Source organism: Cyanistes caeruleus, chromosome 2 (genome assembly GCF_971803275.1).
Source record: "Cyanistes caeruleus chromosome 2, bCyaCae1.hap1.1, whole genome shotgun sequence".
Lineage (NCBI taxonomy): Eukaryota > Metazoa > Chordata > Aves > Passeriformes > Paridae > Cyanistes > Cyanistes caeruleus.
In genome coordinates, this window is record NC_141702.1 from 77,551,060 (window position 1) to 77,574,001 (window position 22,942).

At 40.1% G+C, this 22,942-nt stretch overlaps 1 protein-coding gene across 30 annotated transcripts in view; it reads right to left on the reverse strand.

Annotated features, from left to right (window-relative positions):
* Positions 1-22,942, reverse strand: part of LTBP1 (latent transforming growth factor beta binding protein 1) — a 187,045-nt gene that overhangs the window by 122,045 nt on the left and 42,058 nt on the right. For all 30 annotated transcript variants that reach the window (XR_015283512.1, XR_015283511.1, XR_015283515.1 and 27 more), the window contains exon 4: positions 16,553-16,728. Coding sequence is in view for 24 of the 30 variants with exons in the window: in XM_086878057.1 (XP_086734183.1) it covers positions 16,553-16,728 (176 nt within the window). In the remaining 6 variants the exon portion in view is untranslated. The remainder of the gene's footprint in view (positions 1-16,552; positions 16,729-22,942) is intronic.

Below are 22,942 nucleotides of genomic sequence, written 5' to 3' on the forward strand. Positions count from 1 at the left end.
GTCATAGAAATAAAGTTGCTGGATAGTTGCCTAACCTAGGTCATGAAATACCCTCCAGACAAACACTTTTTTGAAAATATCAAGAAAATCTCAAAAATCTTCCTATTTCCAAAGAATATAAAGCTTTCTTATTACTGGCTCTTCATAAACAAACAAATTTGAGCAATTGTGCCTATTGTTTTGTCTACAGTAAAGGCACTATTTGAACAGCAGCTGTAGTACAGATGCTTCCACCTTATTCTCCCTAAACAAGGCTTAGAAAAGGAAGAGCTCTGACAGATATAATAATAAAATATTTCAATCAAAGGCTAATATTGTGATTTTAGGGGGTTTAGAAGACATCTTGGATTCCAGGATGCTCCCTATTTCTTACAAAAATAAATACACCTTAACCAATAAAGAGATAAAAGTGACCTATAAACTGCTGAGGGTAGAACTTTTAAGTTATACTTTAAAAAGCTTGATGAGCAACATTGCCATCTTTGTATTTTACTTGCATGATTTTATACATATATTTTCCTAGAAAAGATTCCATTTTATATCTTATATTTTCAGACATTTTAGCAATATTTTTCCTTTAGGATGTGATCTAATTAAAAAAACAGGGTTAGTTGAGTCACAGAAGTCGGTCCTGCCTACACTGTAGAAACCAGTACTGGGGGACCCAGACAAGCTTTCTGGCTTAGCTAAGAAAAAATAAAAACAATTTGGCTTTGTCATTGTTAGAAGGGCAGAAAATGCAGAGCTCAATATGTGATGGAGCCCACAGTGCAAACACTGAACCTGAATGGAAGTCACATGGTTTGTGTTGCTACGACACCAGGAAGGAACATGGGAGAAAAGTGGAGGCCATGTGGTCTGATTCTTCTGCCTGACACCCAGAGATGTTTTGTACAAGCCTGCTACCGAGACATGTTCTGTACAATGTGTGTCCACAAAGAACAGAAAGTTTGTCCACCGTCTGACCATAGTCCATAGCAACTTGGCATAATCGTGGTCAATGAGTTACAGGAAGTATCGCCATTTTCTATCTACCCAGGAGATGAGAATTTGACGTGAAATTGTGCAGGGACAGATGGACAGGCTTGTTGTCCTCACCTCCCCAAGGTGGGACACCTTTCAGTAAGTCTTGTCCCCTCAGCTCTGCTGAGTGTTGACCCAGGACATGAAGCTCATGAATACAATGGCATTCTTAGTGCTGTATACACCTCTGTGTATAACACAGGTGTACAACAGCTCTGCTGTTAATGCATTTGGCACCAGCAATCCAGAAGAAACATCCATATGTGCAGCATTCAATAACATGTGCTGTTCGTGAACCCAAGCAGCTCTTTTGAATGTGACCCAACTTAAAGTGCAGTACATTGTCTGCACACCCAGCTTCAGGCCCACTGTTGTTTTTGAAACAGTAAAGATGAAATGAAACCATCATTTAATTCTCCTTCACAGTATTTTCTACTATGTTGTTGAGTGCTGAGCTGTAGTAAATCTTGGGTATAGCATTCACAACAACAAAAAATTTTAAATCATTTTTATCATATAGTTTAGATTTTACCAGAAAATCCTGTAGCACAATTATTATTTTAGTAAAAGAGATGCCTCAGTACAAGACTCAACAGAAATTGCAAAATTTGCTTTCCAATGCTTTTGGATGAGAGAATATTAGTATCTAAGTTTGGGAGTAATAGTAGTCAAACAGTACTTTCAAAAACAGAGATCAATATCTAGAGAGCTAAAGAGTATCCCTGATACAATATTTCAACGCAGATTTTCAGGAAGGAGTCTGAAAAAAAACATGATGGAAGTCCTAGCCCCTACAAATACTCAAATCATTATTCAGCAAAGTTTTTCATAGAATATCAATGAGTTAGAAGGTACCTACACAAAGATGGAGTTCAACTCCTGGTCCTGCATAGGACCAACCTGTAAGTCACACCATGTCCCCTAGAGAGTGTTGTCCAAGAGCTTTTTGAACTCTGTCAGGTTTGATGCTGTGAACACTGCCCTGGGGAGCCTGATCCAGTGCCCAACTACTCTTTAGGAGAAGAACCTTTTCCTAATACCCAACCAAAACTTTCCATGGCACAACTTCAGGCCATTCCCTCATGTCCTGTCACTGGGCACCAGAGAGAAGAGATCAGTGCCTGCTCCTCCTCTTCTCCTCAGGAGGAAGCTGTCACTGCAGTGAGATCTGTCCTCAGTCTCCTCCAAGCTGAACAGACTCTGTTGCTCCCCTTATGGCTTCTCCTCAAGGCCCTCCCTGTTTTCTCCCTGCCCCTTCTTTGGGCACTGTCTTAGACACCTTACAGGCTTAACATACTGTAGCACCCAAAACTGTGTTGAAAAGCACTGATCCTAAAATGTAGCCCTACAGACATCCACTAGCCACCAGTCACCAACCTGACGTAACCCCATTTGCTACAACCCTTTGTGCTTGACCTGTCAGCTGCTTGGTCAACCATCACATGATGTGTTTATCTAGCTGTGTGCTAGTTATTTTGCTATAAAGGAAATTCTCAGATATTCCTGTCCTGGTAGTTGCAAAGTGACAGAAATAAGACACCGTCACATTCTTTATACATGGGAAGATTTTCTCCATCTTTCTTAGATTTATGAAAACAACAAAACCACTTAATTTGTTCTCCTTCCCTAGAAGGCCACAACTTTTAACTTCAATTCTTTTGAAGACCCTTAGGATGGATACAAAGCTAATTATGGCATCTGAGCTAAAAACTTATCAGTGTGTGAGGAGGTGATTCAAGGCAGAGATGTCATTATCATTCTTTTCTGCAGCTGCAGAGAAGTCAGCAGTACTATCCCTCACAGATTCTGAGGCTTAGAGACCTTAACAGTAAACTTAGTACACACAGATTCAATTTGAAAAAAAGACCACCAGCCCTTCTCCTGAAAGGAAGCTTTTATCAGGAACTTCAAGTTTAGACTCTTGGACCTCCTTGAATCTCCTCATCTCCAAAGAGGAAAATTCAATTCTAAACAGGAAATTATTCTTCAATATCTGTTAACTGATTTTGCATTATTCATGCTAAACCCCACAATTTCGTGCTAGGAAAAGAGCAGTACTGCTATAGCCTTGATCTCTTTTGACTTTGGACTAGCTCATATTAAAGGACAGTATATTTTTAAGGAAGCATACGGAGTATTCTCTTCAAACTCCAGAACCCCTACTGATGATGCCACTGTGACATGGCACATGTAATGGCACGACAAAATCTGCAACTTAGATTATCTCAAATCCACTTCTGGAAAAAAATTGATAGTGCTACAACAACACACCTGGAATAATTTTTTAAAATATATATAGACAGAAGTATATCAAACTCTTCTAGACCAATTTTAAAACATGTGGAAATGAAACACCTCACTACGCTCCTAAGTATAACAGCAGACTGAAGAAATACAAATATGAGACCAGATAAACAAATGAGCTTCATGAAAAAAAAAACAAAAACAAAAGTAGATGATGCAAACACCAAATAAACAGCAAAGTTACTGAAAAAAATGGCCAAACCAGAGATAGATTCAGATTGTCGTTTTAATAAAGACAAGACAATCAAGATGACTAATACTGGATAAAGCTTCATACCTCAGCTAGACAGCAATTTCACAAAGATATTCAGCCAACAGTGCCATCCTTCTGCCTCCTGATCCAGGCTCACTCATATTTAAGAACTCTGTGATACATTTGTCAAAAGATATGAGTGGAAGAATGTGCCTGTAATTTCCAAAATCTGTAAAACTCTTGAGCCAGATTAAAAAAAGAAAGATGTCTGGGTAAAGTGACAGGATTTTAGTTGAAAGCTGGCACCGTGTGGATGTGATTTTTTTTCCATCTCCGTAAGTCACTATGATATAATATCATGAACACAGCAAACTCCTGCTGTGATGAATTTATGATTTAGCAACAACTGCAGGAGAAATGGAAAATATAAGCAAAAGGATTTCTTAATAGAATCCTTTCTTCCCCCGCTATTCATTATGACAAATTTTTTTCCCCCCACATTAGCAAGAAATTTTAAGTAGTTAAGAAAGGGCAGGTGGCAGGTTTTATGTCCAGGTGGTCACAATAGCTTACACAGCCACATCTGGAAAGAATTGTAATAAGGGGAAGGATTCCTCCACAACCTCCTGAGTCACTGTGTAATGCAACTCAGACTTTGTTTCTTTCTAGAATAATTTCTATAAACACTTTATTTCCTTGGGTTTATGGCTGCTCTCACAGCTCCAACATTCTGCCAATATTCAATAGCTGCAGTGGAGCTCAGATGATTTGTGGTATGTCCCTGTTTTGCAGGAAGACAGTGGGCTAGCAACACTAGTGAAAGCAGGACTGGTATTAAGTTAAATAGATAACTACATAGGTCAAGGGCGCAAAGAGAATGAAACATTTTAATGTGTCAAAAACATTGATGTTATTTGTGTGATGGTTTTGTGCTTCACAGTGATCTAATCAAAAGCATTCACAATTAAAAAAAAAAAGACAAGCAGTGGCTTCTATCAGCTGAATACACAGTGTAGCTTATACACACGTCTCCCATGTTCCTTGTACACAAATTTCTAAAGCTATTTTAATAAGGCAGCTTCAGGGGGTTGTTGTTGTTCTCAGTTTTTGTGAGTTTTGTGGTGTTTTTTTCAACACCTTCACTTATGACTATATCCTGAGGCAAATCTAAGGAAACAGAACTAGCAGAACTATAGACATTCCATCAGTACCTCCAGTAATGATACACAATACTCTCTTTTCATGACAATCTACTTCTGCACTGATCCCAGTATGTTTTCATATATTTATCTACACAGTGTGTCATCAGACCTTAAGTTTATATTTTAAAATTACATTATTTTCCCAATGAAAACATTACCTTAGGCTATTTCATGTTTTCAAATTATAACCATGGTGCATAAGGAGAGTGTTTAAAATTAAATATTCTAAAATCAAACCAAATTAGCTTTTAAACAGCTAATAGATTCAACATTTTAAATTCTTAGATGACCAACAGTCTCTTTTTTCTTAGCTAAATGCTGGCACAGGAGAAAAAAAAAAAAAAAAGGAAATAAAAAGAAGGAAATTACTTATTTCCTAAAAAAGAGGTCTCCCACTTATTTCTAAGTCTAACCAGCCTGCCTGGTTTAGTTCTTACACTAGGTATGCTTGTTCAGCTAAAAGAAGAGATGACACTATATAAAAATCAACCATAAAAGTAAGATAGTTCAGCCCTTAGAACTATTGTCAAATTACCTTTTTACACTTTTGACAATATACGAGGAAGTTCTGTCTTGTCACCACTTAGTCATCCATTTAAAACAAAAGAAAAAAAACCCAACAAAACAACAAAAACCTAGTTCCCAAAGATCAGAACAAGTTGAACTTAGCTGTCATACAACATAGAAATAGCATCATCTAGAAGATTTATAATGCTAGCATTATATGCTAAAGAAAAAGGAGAAAAAAAAAAAGACACTAGATTAACATACAGGCCGGAGGCAGTTCTTCCCTAAATTTCTGATTACACATTGAGAGAAATACAGCCTTTAAAAGGAACAGAAAGGGCTGAAACAGATTCTGAGAGATCACTTCATCTCCCCTATCTTCATCTTCCAGGATAAAACAGCAACATTAAACGAAAGGTTTGTCCAGACTATCTCCAAACCCCTTCTATTATGCAGATTCCGCAGCCTCCCCGAAGAATTTATTCTAGCACTTCAGCCTCTCTTATTATAGAGATAATCCTAATACTTAACCCACATTTCCCCTGTAGCAACTCCAGCAAACTCTTGCCCTGTTTTATCTACAGCAAACTTTAACAAGACATTATTCATCTGTGGACCATTTTCTAACATACTTGAAGACCACTGCCTTCAATCTCCCTTGGTCTCATTTTGACCAGACCAAAATCACCTAAACATTCAGTCTAACAGCTTGTATTTTACAGATCTCCATCTTTTTTTGTTTTGCTTTTGATATCAGTCACTTGGTCATCATCTTTCTTCACAAGCCCTGTCCAAAACCACACTAAATTGCAGCTGAGGTCTGATCAATGGTGGGGAGAGCAGCCAAATTACTTAACGCAGCTTCAGATAAAATGCTTCTATGATTTGAATTTATTTTTGTCTCCCAACAATGCACTGATACTTCATACCCAGAACCAATCTGCAAACTAGGCCAAAGGAGCACACATCTCCCAAATCCCTTTCTGCTCTGTTGATACAGGCATCATCCCTTGCACAACCTTAGCAGGACTAAACTCAGCCCTTACTCTGCTCTGCGCACAGCAGTAAAATCTTCTGCATTCAAACCTTGCTCATCTAAAAATCATGCAAAATATAAATCTTATTCTTTCTGTAACAGTCACAAGCACAAACAAGTCTGAAAACTACATGGATTAAATAAAGGCAAGGCACAGCTGTTGAGTAATTTGATTTTTGGCTTCAATATACAATGCCTACCTTTGCTCTTACAAGAGACTTGGTTACTGTTCCCTAGTACACCTCAAAGCCAGTTCTCTTTTCACATTGAGAGAAATTAGACATGTCAATGAAATTAAAAGGAAGATCAAGATTTATTTCATCCAAGATCCAATAACTTCTCTAATGCTTAGAAGTATACCCCCAGTTCTGCATGAGGTGAGGTGTATGTGTGCACATCCACCCAGTCAAATATTTGGAGCAAGATGACAGTATGGCAAGCTTTACTTGATTTAACATGTCTAGACAGCTGTAGGAACACACTATTAAAATGTAATTAGTTCAGCACTCCTGCTTTTTGTTATTTCTGTACTTCATGTTTTTGCTGCATTTGTATGATGTTACATGTATTTCATTAGTTAATACAGCTTAACCTTTGATATTTCCTCACTTTTCAAGTACTCAGTTCTACTGTCCTGATGCAAAATAAAAGGCTTCCAAAAAATCAAAACACCATCCAGCTACCTAATACAGCAGTAACTGAAGAGGGATATTTTTGTTGCCATTCTTATTGCCACTATTACACACACCTCTCCAGATACCTATTTCTGATTCGCTGTGTCACTACATCTTCACACCGCTTCCTCCCTCTGTCTTGCTCAGAAGCTCCTACCACAATCTTCTCCCTGCAGTCAGAACTGAGCTCTCAGACTTCCTGCTTCTGTCGCCTCCTTGTGTTTCTCTACTCTCTTTTTAAGCCCTGCCTGCTTCTTCAGCATGCTTGACAAACAGGAAAAGAAATCATCCAGAACATTTGATGCTTCCTGGAAGCATCAGGTAAGAAGCTTCCAGGGAGGAAGATGGCAACTGAAAAGAAAATAACTGGAAAAGTATTTTTCCTTCCTGATTATCACAGTGATACAATCTCTGCCTTCCTCCCTGTCAAAGAACTGAACAGAGAATTCCAGTGTCTTCCTCATCACCACCTCCACCACGCTCCAAAACACACCAAAATTTTTAGTAGTCTATTCTAGGAGAGGCAAATAACCCACTCTTCAATTATCTTAATCTCAGTTTAGAATAGAGGTGAGTGTGAACAGTGTATTGTTTGAAGTCATTTACCACAGCAATACTTGTTTCATTCAAGTAGGTTTCATCTATTAATTTTGACAAATTCCCAAAGGCTCTCTACTGTCTGCAACACAGTTTTTTTGTGTTTTCTATGGATGGCTTCACTTAAAAGTACCAAAGGAGCCCATGCAGGTGTAGGTACTGAGATTGTTTAGAAAGACCTAACTGTGTTTACATGGCACAAGCCCTTTGCTGATAAATTTTCTCATTGACACAGCCTTTTTAGAGCAAGAGAGGAATTCACAGAAATTACATTTCAATTTTTCCCGTGGAAACCCATAATGTACAAGTGCATAGATTTGAAATCTGAGATCTCTGCCAGCAGGTTTTATGAATCACCCTTTGTCTTCCTTGTCTTTTTTACCACTATGAATATTCCTTACATACAATCCTCAGGCAATGAACATCCTATCTTAAACTACAGCCATTCTCTCTGGTAATGAGAAATGTAACTATCATTTCCCTTCACATAGATGAGAGTGAACCAGAAAAAGGTACCAAACCAAATAAATGAAAGAATGCAGTGTGGTGTGATTTCTGATGGAATGGCCTCAACTCATTTCAATAAACTTATTGGGTAATAATTATTTTAATCTGTACTGCATTTCTTTGGCTTAAATAAATTATATTTAAACTAGATCAACAAATGGTTATGATGATAAAGAGCTAAATTTTAGCCTCAAGTTATAAGTCTCAACGCTTATCAGTCCTAGGTCTCTTTCCCAAGGGATGAGAGAAATTATTTGCATGGAGCAAGCAGCACATTGAACAGGAGTGTGCCTAACCCATTCAAAAGGAAATGCTGATGACCTAAGACTGCTTATTTCAAATCCTTAGTTCAAAACTGCTTTGTTTAGGGCTCAGACACTTTTCTTTGAAGAACTATGTGACTTCACTACAGCTGGATTCCAAGCACCACTATGACTGCTACAGCGAGAGAGTTCAGCTGACTGTACTTCTGAGGATAGGCAGGCAGTCAAGTGCTTCAGCTGCAATTTCAAATATCAATTACGCAAAATATTATCACCCAGATGGACTGTCTTTCCCTGAGTGAAGTACTTGTCCTGAAACAGAACTTCAAGCTCTTCAAGAGCCTCATGTTTGAGCTCATATCAGTGCTTCAGGTTTAGGGCTGGATACTACTCCAGCTGTAAGCAGAGCTTTCAGGTGAACAAGCCTTTTTAAGCTTCTATTCAAACGATCATCTTAGAAATGTTCTTAGGTACATAAGCATATCTGGACCCAAAAGGCTTTCACTTGAGTGATACATTTAAAAAGGCCCAAAAGCCACACTTAGACATAGACATACATCTAAGGCACAGAGTTATTCCACACAATCCTCATCTCAGCTCTAATGAAGCAGCAGCAACTTTGCAGCCCTCCACAAGCAATCTTCCACTGAGGGAAGCTGCTGCAACGCACAGGCTGACAATGAAGTCAACATCTTTACACACAAACTTACAGCCATGCAGGAGCTTTACCAGATACTAGACACAATGACACATTACTAGATACAATGCCATTGTCCACTTTATCAACAGGACTCTTTCACAAGGAGGTCTGAATTTGGTCTTTATACACTGGGAATGAGACTCATTCCCACCTGAAATTATGGGCTCACCTGAAATTATGCCTTTTGCCTAGGGTTATGTAGGCTTCTTTCACAATAATAATACAAATATTAGACAATAGTATTACAAGTCTCAGGTTGGAAGAGCATTACTTCTCCAGAAAATAAATTCTTTGGATAAGAGTTTTCCCCTCCCAACATTTGCAACTCCCTTGAATGTGAAAAAAGTCTAAATTTAAGAGTCAATATTTATCATTTCTAGAAAGAATAGGGAATAAAAATTAAATTACTAGTACCTTACTGAAGTATATCCACTTGACATTTCATTTCCTGAAAGGAAACAGCCAAAAAGCACTAAGGAAGTCAACAAACTGTAAACAGTGACAAAGGACAGGACATCATGGAATTAAATTTAAGTGAATACAGCCGCCTCTGCATGCTGAATCACCATTAAAAATCTTCTTTCTCAGCAGTACATGAAGCCAAGATCTTTTTTTTCCCCCTAATTTTCTGAAGAGGGAAAAAATGACAACAGACAAGGATGTCACTGATTCTGAAATCTCCGTTTCATAGGGTATGAACCTTCTTGCAGTTATTTTTTGTCAACGTTTGTTCATTCCTTCTGTTATAGGCAATGGCACTGACAGAAGAGCACTTTCACATCTCCTGTGAAGAAAACCAGACTCAGCTACTTGCAACAATCAAAACCAGTTCTTGGTATCAAAAGACTTGTATCACAGCAACTCTGGAGTTAGTCAGGCTAAGGGACTTTTCATGTTTAATTGTGTGGGTTCAATAAGTCTTTATATCCACCTAAATTAACATTTTTAAACATCATAAAGGCTTTCCCCTACAGAATTTTCTGGAAAGTCTCTTCTTTTCTTCTTGAGAAATTTTTGGGTTTGGAGCCAATACTCAACAAAAGTTGAGATGCATTTGTCTCAGTCTGTGTTTTCCCCCAGCACTTTGAACTGATTTTAATTCTGTATGCCAGATCACTGATTTGTTTTTCCAACATTCTTCCTCATTCTGCTGTATATCAGCCTCTGTCTCCATATTTTAAAGCATGGAGATGAGAATTAATTTTTGGGTGAATGCAACATTTAAAATAGTTTCTATAAAAGCACCAGCAGCCTTTGCCTGTCAGGCAGACATTAATTTTCTGGTGAGCTCAGGGCCATAGAATCTTTTTAGAGTCCAAAGAGAAAAATACAGTATGTTTTGGGGGGGGATGCTGCTTTTCTGGCCTACTCAATTTTGAGCCCTTGATGAACATGCAAACAATCACTAAGACAGCTTAGCAAGGGTATTCTTAGAATGCCTACAGCAACAGTACATTAAGTGAAATAGTTTGTATTTATACAGAGCTATTCTGCCTCCAAGGTCTTCAAAGAACTCCATAGTCTTTTTAATTGGTAAATCAACTGCATTCATTTGTTAGTTATTTTTCCAGAACTTATCACTCTATTTTTTGAGGCAAAAGAAAAGTAAATATGCTGCTTGGTTTGCTAGAGTTACTGCATTAATGTGAATCTAGATAGCTCAATTTATACCTAAAATTTAGCCTGTTGTTTCCAAGTCCTGCTGGAATCAAAAGTAAACTTTAAATGACTGTTATGAATCACCATGCTGTTCAACAGCAGGAAGAAAAATGCTCTTAAATGGGAGAGAGGAAAAGGATGCTTCACACTAAAATTGTTCTTTGTAAAAGCCCCAGTGCTGTTTGACTCCTGTTTGTTGCTGACAGCAACAAAATTTTTTCTAAAACGTTTTAGTCTGCCCCTGAAAAATCCCTTCTGCCTCTGGAATGAGAGCACAGGCTTTGAACACATGTGCAATTGATAACACAAAACAAAAGAGACCTCAGCATTTATACAATTACCCCACTCCCTTGAAACTGACTATGTACAATTTGAGGAGCAATACATGAATGTCAGTGAAACAAATGTGACTCTACATTCACTCCAAATTGACTATGTTAAAATTGTTCAGTTATTTCTTAATGTTAGTCTTCAAAGTATTCATTCTGGTTTCCCTCAGCTCATTCTGCTGGCTATACCTTGTTCAGAGTGTAGCCTGAAGATCCTCCCTTAATTCCAAATTTCCCAAAACTTTTAGTTGGTAACATTACCACTGTTCAACATCCAGAAATACACTGACAGGCAGAAGTTACAAGGATCACAATTCAATGATCTAGTTAAGACAAGCCAGTGACAGAATTATTTTGCTGATCATGAAGGGCAGTTCCACAAAGCAATATCAAGAATGGTGGAAAGAGCATCTGACCCAGTGAAGACCTGAGGGAGATTTTCCTCCGAAGTCTGAACTTGGGTAGAATGTCAAATCATACAGATGCATCTATATGCAACACATGTCATATCTCTGTGTACACTTTTTTAAGCAGTAAAATATTTATGCCTTTTGCAGCGTTTACCCATACTTCCTGGTGGGGAAATACTATTATTATGAAGTAAGTGTCATTTAATGAAGTCAGAATGGTGCAATTCCACAAAAATAATTTAAATTGGAATTTCAAGGTGACATCTGGGATTTGCTCAAATCAACCTATGAAGTCATAAGTGAAGCCAGCATATGTAATTATGTGTAACTCGCAGAAGAGCTTCAATAAGTTACCAGCATATTGTGCTGCCAACATAGGAAAGCTCTTGTTGTATCAAATTTGGAACAGAGTATTCTGCCCATCACAACTCTTTCTTCCACGTTAAGCTTATTTCACGTGTATAAACTTACGTAAAATATGATGCAATACAATGTATACACAGAGGAGCTACATGACTTTCAGAGTGTTTCAGCTTCATCCTTACACAAGAACTTAAGAGTTGTCTACAGAACCATGATGAGCAGACTCTTAGAGTCCAAAAGCCATACAGGCATGTTTGTCCAACTTCCAGCCACAACACATACAACTAAGCCACAACTAAGTAGGGTGCTGCAAGCCCAAATTCACTAAACCTTATGTAACCTTTACTACTTAAATTCAATACACATTTTCATTTACTACCTACAATAGAGACAAGTTCTCCATAATGAATTTTATAAAGAATTTTGGTGAAGACCAACACAACCCAATCTATCTAAAAGCAAGTAGTTTTCCATAGTACTTCATTTTATAAACTTAACATGTAACTTAAATTGCAAAATTCACATACTTCTCACATTGTCTTCCTGAATAGAGAGATTTGTCTCATTTTCTTTCTTATCCTCCCTTCTTCCTTGGGATAACCTTGTTATACAAACACATGCCTTATTTACCTCACATAATAATTCCAGCTACTATTATTAGTAGATAAATTACTCTTGAGTTTTTCTTCTGCTTTGATTGCATACTGAGGTCACCTCAGTCATTAACTAATACATTTTCTCAACATGCCTCTAGAACAGGGAAGCAGTGGCATCATCACTGTACTTACAAGGAACTGTAACCTGGTGACAGGGCGTACAAAATTGTCCTACACACGCAGGCAACACCAGACAACTGATTTCAGAAGCAGAAATTTCACTATTTTCAGCTCAATGGGCAAAATGCACAATGCCACTAAACACTAGCTCCTCAGACATCTCAGGCTGGAAAACTAAGCATGTATTTAAATTCATTTTCTGAAGAACCATATATCAACCAGAAGTGGATAGAGTGAAACTGAGAACCTCCTAGCCTCTTACTGCTATAATAAGCAATTCTCACAATAACTGTGTTGAAAGGAATTCCAGAAAGACTATGTTTAGAATTTGTTTATTATCATATACATTTTAGACCAATAGAAACAGCACAGAATTCCTTTCACTAATTTTCTTCAGCATTGCATTTATAAATCCAGGGAGATAAGCACTGATATTTAAGAGCATTCATGCTCAGATCAGTAGTGGTTACTATTTAACAGTGCCATTAAGGGAGTAGTGGGAAATGTCTGAGATAGATATACCTGAACTACTAAAAAAAAAAATCTTCCTACTGTTTTATGGATTACCAGGTTGCAAATAGAATTTTATAGCTGAAATTTCTGTACTGCTGTCATTGCTACTGTTTGAGAATTTTTCACTTTTAGGTTCCAAATATTTTGGCAGAGTACAGGTGAAGTGTGACTGTACTTTTAAGCAGTTACTGAGAATTACTCTGAGTTTGTATCCCACAGGACAAAGGTTCAAAATGCTTGACAGTAGAAATGCTACCTGCTGCTGGCAGGTAACTCAATTTTACATCCCACGGTGACTTCAAATGATGTAGTTGCAACCCCAGTGGCTTACTGAAATTTAAAGCTCTGTTAACGTGATACATAATCTTACAGTAAAATTCAGCTTAAAAGCCAAAAGAAGAGACTATTTGCTGTCTTTAAAAGAGGACTACACTGCATGTTCTGAACATTATCAGAGAAGTGAAACTGATTACAAATGCACCCGAGTAAAAGTTCCAGAAGGCATCCTGAATTAATTTTAATTGAAAAGTGTTTAATGAGACTTAAACTTTAACATTTCTTAACCCAGTATCTCCAAAAGCTCATCTGACAACACTGTGATGGAACATTTAAACATGACTAACCTCCTATAAATCAGAAGATGCCCAAAGCATCTGGTCACATTTGGCAGTTTTCTTCCCAGTACTTCTGCCAGGACAGACCTGTCTCTCAAGGTAACAAAAGACTGACACTTTTTCCAGTTTCAAGACTACCTATTTTATATCACTGGATTGAAACTATCTATAGAAGTCCAGAAAAATCAAAACCGACTTCAGCTACAGCTAGAGAAGTAAGTTTATTCCATGGGGTACATTTTGCCTATCTCTGGCACAGTGTTAATATTTTGAAGTAAAATGCATAGAAATGCTCATAAAAACTGAACAAATGAGTAGCTTTGAACTCCAAGTTAATTGATAGCTATGCACTCTTACTCAATGCTACCAAGTATCACCTGGCTACTATTTCTTCTCATCTCTAAAAAAAGTTCATTTAATGTTACCATTAAAAAAGAGCTGTGAAGCATTCAGTACTAACTTTCTGGCTTCTGCTTTTTAATAAAATTATTACATTTTCCCCCTCTTCCTTTTCAATTATCTCCACAAAGCCACTGCCAATTTCTTTGCTCAATGAAGTAAGAAGCTGTCCCATTGTTCATTAAATACGATTGTACATTTAAGAGCAATAACAAAACACCATGAGATCCTCAGCCACTCTCACAAATTATCTACACAATCAACATTAACCATAAATATGAACTAATTCAGAGTCCATCTCTAGTCAGTACAGGGCTAAGAACTGCACATTCGTGTTTAGAACAGAGCACCTGACATGAAGTTTCACATCCTGATCTTACCCTCCTATAGTTAATTCAAACATCCCTAATATTAAAATACTGACAGCTGAAATTTAGAACACAATTTTATTGAAAACTAGTGGTCTTCTAATCTTCAAGTTCATTCCAGCACCTCCAGAAACCAGAAAACCCGAACAGATATGGCTGGCCAAGTTGTAGGTCCTCCCGTTCAGGCTAGCAATACAAAACCCTAAGATGTTAACAAAGTAAAACTCAAACTGCACTCTGTACTAGTAGATGTCTAAACTGCTTCATCAGAAGTTGTTGTCACCAACTCCCACCTCACAGATGTAGAAAACAGGTAATGGGATGGGGTTTTAGGCTGACAGAGAGCTCAGAATCAGAAATTTTGACACCATCCAAATAGCTTGCATTTTACCTCTGAGTCAACACTTAAATCATGGCTGACCTTATCAGGCCATAGAAAATCTTTTTAGTACTTGTCCTCTTTCTATTTTAGGACTCATAAGCTTTTCAATAAGGGTTTACTAATTCACTGCTCACTAAAGGTCTTCTTAAAATTTGGTAAAAAACACTCCTGTCTTCAGCTCCTGGTTTTCCTTCTTCTAGTCATGTCCCTCAGAGCACTGTAATTAACAGTGGGGCTCAAACAAGCCAGAAAGAGCTAGAAGCACAGGCTCCTTTGTCTTACAGCTGCATACAGTCATCTCCTTATGCTGCCACAGAAGAAAAAAAAAAAAACAACTCACAGAATCCATCTATTTACTTTATTATCATATACACTTTAGACCAATAGAAATAGCACAGCTATTATTATAGCTTGATACTTGTGAGCATATTAAAGGTAGAATGACTTAAATAGCCTGAGAAATGGGGGCAAAATAAAAGTTTTTTTTTTTCTTTTTGACCAGAATCCAACCTGGAACAGTCACACCAAATACTGGAGAACTAGACAACCTGGAATTTTGTATACTCTTTGTCTAGTAAGAGTCAGAAAAGATGGCATACAATCCAATTCTGGTGGCCATTAATATTTTATTTGAAGGAAAACAACTGCTGACTGGAAAAAAAAGCAGTATTATCTTATTTACAAAGGAGACTACTGCTTGATGTTGACAGCGTAACTGAAAAAAAATAAATCTTTCCGAAACTTCTGAGAAAGGAAGATAGTGCTTTGTAAGAAGTATACTTCACCACTCTGAAAATGGTAACTGAAAGACCTCCAGCTGGCCACTGTTCTTCCAATTAGAGCCAATAGTCTCATTTACCATCCACAAACTGATACTTGAGGAAAAGGAAACAGGGAGTTGTATTTAAGTGTAAATGGACAGACCATAAAGATGTGCAATGCAGAAATGCAAGCATACACAAAGGAATTCTAGTTTAAGATTTAGAAAGAAAGGCTCTTCCAAAAAACCTCAGCAGAACATGTTTTTTTTGTGCTACAGCAAAGGAAATCTGTCAAGAGACTGCAAGCACCTTAGGGTCTCAATGTTAATCAGTCCATTATTCAGCTGCAGGAACTTTTCTCCAAATCAAGCCAGCAGACGTTCTGTAATACCTAACCCATAATTCATCAAGCTCTTCATCTTCTAAGCCAAAACTTGTCCTCAAGCTCTGCACACAATGGGGCATGAGCCAAGGCCACAAGCTGGGCACCTACACAATCTTTTTTTAATAAATATGAAGCAGAAACTCTCAGGCAGCCTCCACACTGTGCACAAGTTCATGAACACGTAATAAATTAAATATAGAGAAAAACAGTCACCAATGAGACCACAGTCCTGAACTCCAGCTTTCCAAAAAGGTATCCATCATACTGACAACTGACTACACTCATAGACGTGCCTATTCTAGCAAAGCATCCACAAAGCACCCTTTTCTGAATAAATATTACCCACAGATAGCATGATAAATTTTCAACAGTGAAGCAGATTCAATTTTTTTTCTCATCCAGGAAATCTGTTTTGTTTCTCCACAAAATGCAGAATATTGGAGCACTTGCTAATCTAAGAATTCTCATGTATAGTTATTTTAACCTTTCTCTGTTGTTACTGCAGAAAATTTCAAGATGTTAAAAAAAGGGGAGTGGGGGCTTTGTGAGGGGAGAGAAAGGAGAATGCCTTTTGTAGTTGTACTCACATCGCAAAGGTGATGCAGGTTGATCCTGTCCCAGTCTGAGTGGTAAGGAGCCCTCAGTGGACTGCTCTCCTGAGATCACTTTTTTTACTGGATAGTATTTAGGCTTAATCACATATTCCTGTGTTTGGCCATGATGAAGATTCATCATTAGTGTCTGTGATGAAAGGGGTATCATCCTGTTTTGGAAAGAGATAAAGATAGAATAATGTAAGAATTAGTAAATTAGAATTAGAAAGTACTTGTAAAAAAATTGAAGACAACTTCAACTGTACTCCAAATTCTCAAAACACAGTTTGGGAAACCTACTACCTTACAAGTAAGCACCTGATTTTCCAAGCATTTACCACCCTCATTGTCTTGTCAGCTCAGTAAACTCCTAAGAAAGAAGACTGCAGAGATTATATAACTTTATTTTTGACAGGCAAGAGAAGTATCACAGACAGCTCAGAAAACAGAGGAACACGGAAGATCCCAGATCAAACCAAGTTGCAGCTCAAATTTGTTAACACACAGAGCTTTCCAGACAGGTCGAAGAAGCAGTTATGCATTCAAACCTTATTTCATTTCTTACAACTCTTCTTTGTCATTCCATACAAGGAATATTAAGTAGAACCTAAACCCAGCTGACTTTCCCCTTCTGCTCCCAGAAATCATTTCCTTCTTCACCGTATCCCTCTAGCCAAAGAGCAAAGCACTGCTCCTCTTTCCCTTTTTCAGATTGTTTCCCACCTAATCAGAAGGTTTGTATCCCTGTCACATTACTTTGCCCATCCACTTTCTCTCTGCCCGCACTACTGAACATCTCTGACCAATGTCCCATAACTACATGGCCGCCCTTAAAAACAAAACCATTTCCCTTTTCTCCTAAACAAGAAGAGTCCTTCAAGCTCAGGATTCCCTCACTGCTAATCCTGACTCATATGGTTGGACTCCTCCCTATGACCTCAGCTTCTCACTGTACAAGGCCTTACCAACTTTCAGTAACAATTCACTCCTCTCCCTATCAAAAACCTCACGGTTATTTAGTGACCATCAGCAGCAGGAATAATTTCTTCACTAACAAACTGGCCTTCACTCTTCCAGCAATTAATAAGGCAGCAGATTGGGCAGCTCCTAGCTACATGCAATGAAACCGCAAGCTGCTTTGGGGCCCCAAGGCTGAAGAATCCCACCACCTAGCAAGTAATAACGCACTTCCAAGTAACAAACCTACTAATAACATGCCTTCAAGCAGTCATAGCTACTGCAGATCAGACTGTAAAGACATCCATGCCTTGGAGAGCAGAATCAATTACTAACCTAGTAACAGTGGCCATCAGGACTACATTGTCCTTTGCTCAAATGAAGGCATACAGAGCAGGATGCTGCAAGCCTCCCCTACTTCGTTCTCAGCTGAGGGTCTGTAACTAGTTCGGTCTTCAAAAATGGAAAAGTGGGAAAGGCAAGTTATGAGATTTGCAACAACCATCCCTCGGAGCTGCAGTTCTGCAGGGTAAATAACTGTCCTCTGAGAGTAAGTCATGAACCCTATATTATAAAAGACAGCTGAGCAGCACTTCCCCACAGCGGTGAGACTGAAAAGTTTCAGCTAAGAACTGATGACTACTGCATTGTTTTCTGACATGTGAAGCCTGAGCCAGCCCCTATCTCCAAAGCAAAGCCTAACTCCTTGGGCATGTTATTCAAGATGCTTAGTAACTGCTGTAGCCAATGGATTTGTGGTTAGAACAAACAATGGGGTTTTGTCCTACACAGATGCTCTTTTTCTCAAACTGATCCAAGTTAACAAGAGCATTCATTAACAGTGACATTCTAAGCCTCCTGTGTAGAACAGAAACATAACTGCTCAGGCTGTCTCCAAGTCAATATTTCTAATACAGTACTTACACAGGCTCATTACATTCAGTAGAAATCCTTTTGCCAGACTGAGAGAATACTGTTTTTTCTATGTTGTCTTTATAGCTCCTACCAGAAGATCTAAAGAGAGCCTTCACTGGCACTGGAATTCAGTAGAGTCTGATAAGAACTATGATCAGGAAACCCTCAGCCTGAGATAAAGCTGAAGTCATTGCCTTCACTACTGCTTACATATGAATTTCATTTCTTTGTAGAATCACTGCAATCACTCCAGCATAACCTTTTTTTTTATGACAGACCTCATTTGATGCCTAAGCAAAAGGACATCCATTTCTGGTTTTGGACATAAAAGAGTGACTATACTCTGAATGTAGAAGCAGGACTTGACAAGAGAGATCAAAATACTAGATTACAGATGCTGCCATTTAAGTGGCTGAGTGTTTTCTGTTAAGGTTATAACCAATTATAAAGCATTAGAGAATCCCAGAATGGTTAAGGTTGGAAGGGACCGCTGGTGGGGTCAAGCTCTCTGCTCAAGCAGGGTCTTCCTAAAGATCTCTGAGTAGCAGTCCCCTAATTACCTTTGTTGCCCTCTGTTCAAACCCGCACCCAGAGTTCCACATCTCTCTTGTCCTGAGGGGCCCAGCACTCCAGATGTGTCTCCCCTGGCCTGCTGGCACTGCCCTTCCTTATGCACCCCAGGATTCCATTGGCCTTCTTGGCCATAAGGACAGGCTGCTGGCTCATGGATGGCTAGTTGTCCACTCGATTCCCAAGTCCCTCTCCACAGGAGGTCAGCCCCCAGCCTGTACTGGTAACAGGTCTCTGCATTTGCCTTTGAACATCAGAGAGGTCTTCTCTGCCCATCCTCCAGCCTGTCAGGATCCTTCTGCACAGCACTCATGCTTCCCCAGTTTTGTGTCATCAGTGAACCTGCTGAGGAGGCATCTACCCCTTCATCCAACTCATTGATGAATGAGCAAACAATGAGGGACCCAGTCAAGTCTTCTGCCATTCAGTCAGTTCTCAAACCACCTCACTGCCCACTCCTCCAGTCTGCACCTCCCAAGTTTGCCTATGAGAATGTTGTGAGAGGCAGTGACAAAGGGCTTGGTGAAGTCCAGGTAGAAAATACTCATTCCTCTCCCCTCATCCAGACAGGTAGTTTTGTCACTGTAGAAGACAATTGGGTTGCATGAGCATGATTTACCTTTAGTGAATCCATACTGATTACTCCTGGTCACTTTCTGGTTTTCCATGTACTTAAAAGATGGCTTCCAGAAGCCACTCCATTACATTTCCAGAGATTGAGGTGAGGCAGTAGTTGCCTGGGTAGTCCTTTGTCTCTCTATTAGGAACAGCAAGACTCTCTTGGGAGTTGAACAGGAGAGTTTCTCTTTGGTTTATTGCCTCAGATCTTTTTTATAGACCGATACGTGAAAAGTATAGAAAAGTAAAACTCTTATTGGTTAGTGAACTAACACATCACCATCATTGGTCAGTGGGGGTACACCACCCCTCAACCTTCTCTTGCAAGAAAACAAGGAACAGACAAACAGCACCTGCAAGGCTGTTTTCTGTCTCTGAGGATTGTTTTAATTCCTCCTCATGATTTCCCAGGCCACTTTCTCAGGCAAGACTGAGAATTGCGACCTGCAATTTCCACCGGCACTGTGCTCTCTGTTTCAGAGTTAGCATCCACAATTCCCCCTTTTTGTTTTAAAATAAAAAACCAGTGTTTGTAATCTGCTGCTGGGCCCTTGCAGGAAAGAGAACAAACACAGCACAAGGGGTCTCCTTCAACAGAACCTTGACTGGATACTGATTCAGAATGTTTTGGCTTATGTTCTTGATGTCTAAGGATTGTTTTCTTTGCAAGGACTTGATGGTTGACTCTAATACAACTAGTTCAGTGAACTAACACACACAGCACATAAAACATCGTTAGTCTGCTCAAACTGACAGTCTAACTTGTCAACAGGGAAGTTTAAAAGAATACCAAAGTGAAAAATTTACCTTAAGAACACTCATATCTAGACCTATTGAAACTCTACTCAATTCTACTATGCAAAATCTATAAATTTTTTACAGATCAGTTAACAACGCAATTCACAATGCTTTGATCCCTTTTTTTTTTTTTTGTTGACCATTGGATTTTTCCCTCAAATATGATTGAGGGACTTATAGAGTTCACATGGCTGTGGTCAAAAGCTTCCCAGACTGTCTCCAATCAGTGAAGTAAGCAGGGAAGCTATTTGTGGCATAGAGATGGTTGTTTTGTCAGGTTCAGGCTGCTGTTGTTGTTCGTTGGGTTCTGCAGCTGTGTTGCTGAGCGGTTTGAAGTTTCTATGTTCTGTAGTTCCGTAAAGTTGACTCCATTGTAAAGTTGTAGTTGTTGTTACTTGCTGGACTTCTTGCTCAGCTGCTGCTGTAGCCGGTCAGGGCAGCAGCTTTGCTTGGGGACTCGTTTACCCCCCCGCACCGGGCTGGGCACAGAGGGGAGAGTCCCTGCCCGCCTCTGCTGTGGTGGGCAGTGCTGCTGCCGTCAGGGGGCTGTGCAGAGGCGGTGCGGAGGCCGGAGGGGACACCCCTGATGAGGGCTGCTGCGATGGGTGTCCCGGCGAGGTTCACGCATGCACGGGTTCCGCGGCTGGGCGTGGGGGGGGCTGAAAGTTGATCTCCCCCGGCCGCGCCTGCGGGTCCCGCAGATGGACACGGGGGTGCCGCTCCTCCTGCCGTGCCAGCAGGCTGCAGCGGGGGCGTCTGTGCTGTCCCTTGTGGCACAGGAGAAAGGAACGCAGAGGGCGCGGGGGGGCTGAAGAACACCATCAACAGCAAAGGGGCCCCCCATGGCCGTTCACGGCGCTGGTGAAGACGCCGTGGAGGGCACAGGAGGGGACGGGCGGTCTCCGTTTCCCTGCCACCTCTCTGTTGGCAAAGTTTGCGTGCCCAGCTCCATGGGTGACGGGTACTTAAAGTCTCCTGGAGAGGGAGATTTCTTGGTCCCGTCACCCAGTTTCTCATGGTGTACAAAAGAGGCACCCCTGGCATCTGAATCTTCTATCTCGGCATCACTGTCCCCAGACTGGCACCGTTCCAGCGTTTTAAAGAGCACGCTCCAGGTGGCTGCCAGGCTGCACGTGCTGGTATCTCTTGCAGCTAACTCAGACCATAGGCGGTCTCCCACTGACAGCCAAATCTCAAGGTTAAAGGAATTATCAAGAGTCACAGTAAAACTTTGCGCTTTTACCCACTGGAACAAAGCGCACATAGCATCTTCAGAAATACTGAGTCCCATGCGCGGCAAGGCGTCCTGCCACGCAGAGAAGACAAGCTGATCATTAGTTGAAATGCAGTTCTTCATTGTGAGAACCGTCTATCTTGACGGCCCGCGAATGCGGTGATGAAGACGCAGTGGCTTAACCCAGGACTTTAAGCTCTAGCTTCATCAAGATAAGCCGTTCCAAGCCCGCTCACTGGCAGGGTTCTACTATCCTGTTGGTCTAAAAACCAGCTCCCTCCAGGGGAGCCTGGGAGATTCTCACTTACCCCTCTGTGGGGGAAGCAGCTGGCTCGTCTGCTGGTTGCACTGAACCTCGGGGGTCACTAGATGCACATCACGTCGGGGTCAGCAGATGTCACTCTATTAGGAACGGCAAGAAGAACGACACAGACTCTCTTGGGAGTTGAACAGGAGAATTTCTCTCAGTTTATTACCTCAGGTCTTTTTTATAGACCGATACGTGAAAAGTATAGAAAAGTAAAACTCTTACTGGTTAGTAAACTAACACATCACCATCATTGGTCAGTGGGGTACACCACCCCTCAACCTTCTCTTGCAAGAAAACAAGGAACAGACAAACAGCACCTGCAAGGCTGTTTTCTGTCTCTGAGGATTGTTTTAATTCCTCCTCATGATTTCCCAGGCCACTTTCTCAGGCAAGACTGAGAAAGCTATGCAGCCTGCAATTTCCACCGGCACGTGCTCTCTGTTTCAGAGTTAGCATCCACAGTCCTCCTTGCCCTTTTTGAAGGCTGAGGTGACATTTGCTTTCCTCTTGTCCTCAAGCACCACTTCTGACTGCCGTGACCTTCCAATGACCATGAGCGGCCTAGCTATGATGTCTGTCATCTCTCAGCCCTCATGGATGCATCTCGTTGTGTCCCATGGACTTGTGGATGCCAGGTTTGCCTAGGTGATCTCTAACCCAATCCTCCTTGACAAAGCAAAAGTCTTCCTTCCACCATTCCTCTTCCCTGGTTTCCCAGGTCAGAGATTCCTAAGGGCTAGTTTTGTCAGTGAAGACTGATGGACCGAAGGTAGTTGGCAATTCTGCCTTCTCTGCATTCTCTGTTAACAGAGTCCCCACTCCATTTAAAAACAGGCCCACATTTTCCTTAATTTCCTATTTGTTATAGATGTATTTGCATCCTGTACTTGATATCCTTGGCCAAGTTTTTAACTCCAGAGGGGCCTCAGCCTTCCTCAGCCATTTCTCTGTACTCTGACAACATGTCTATTCATGTTTTCAG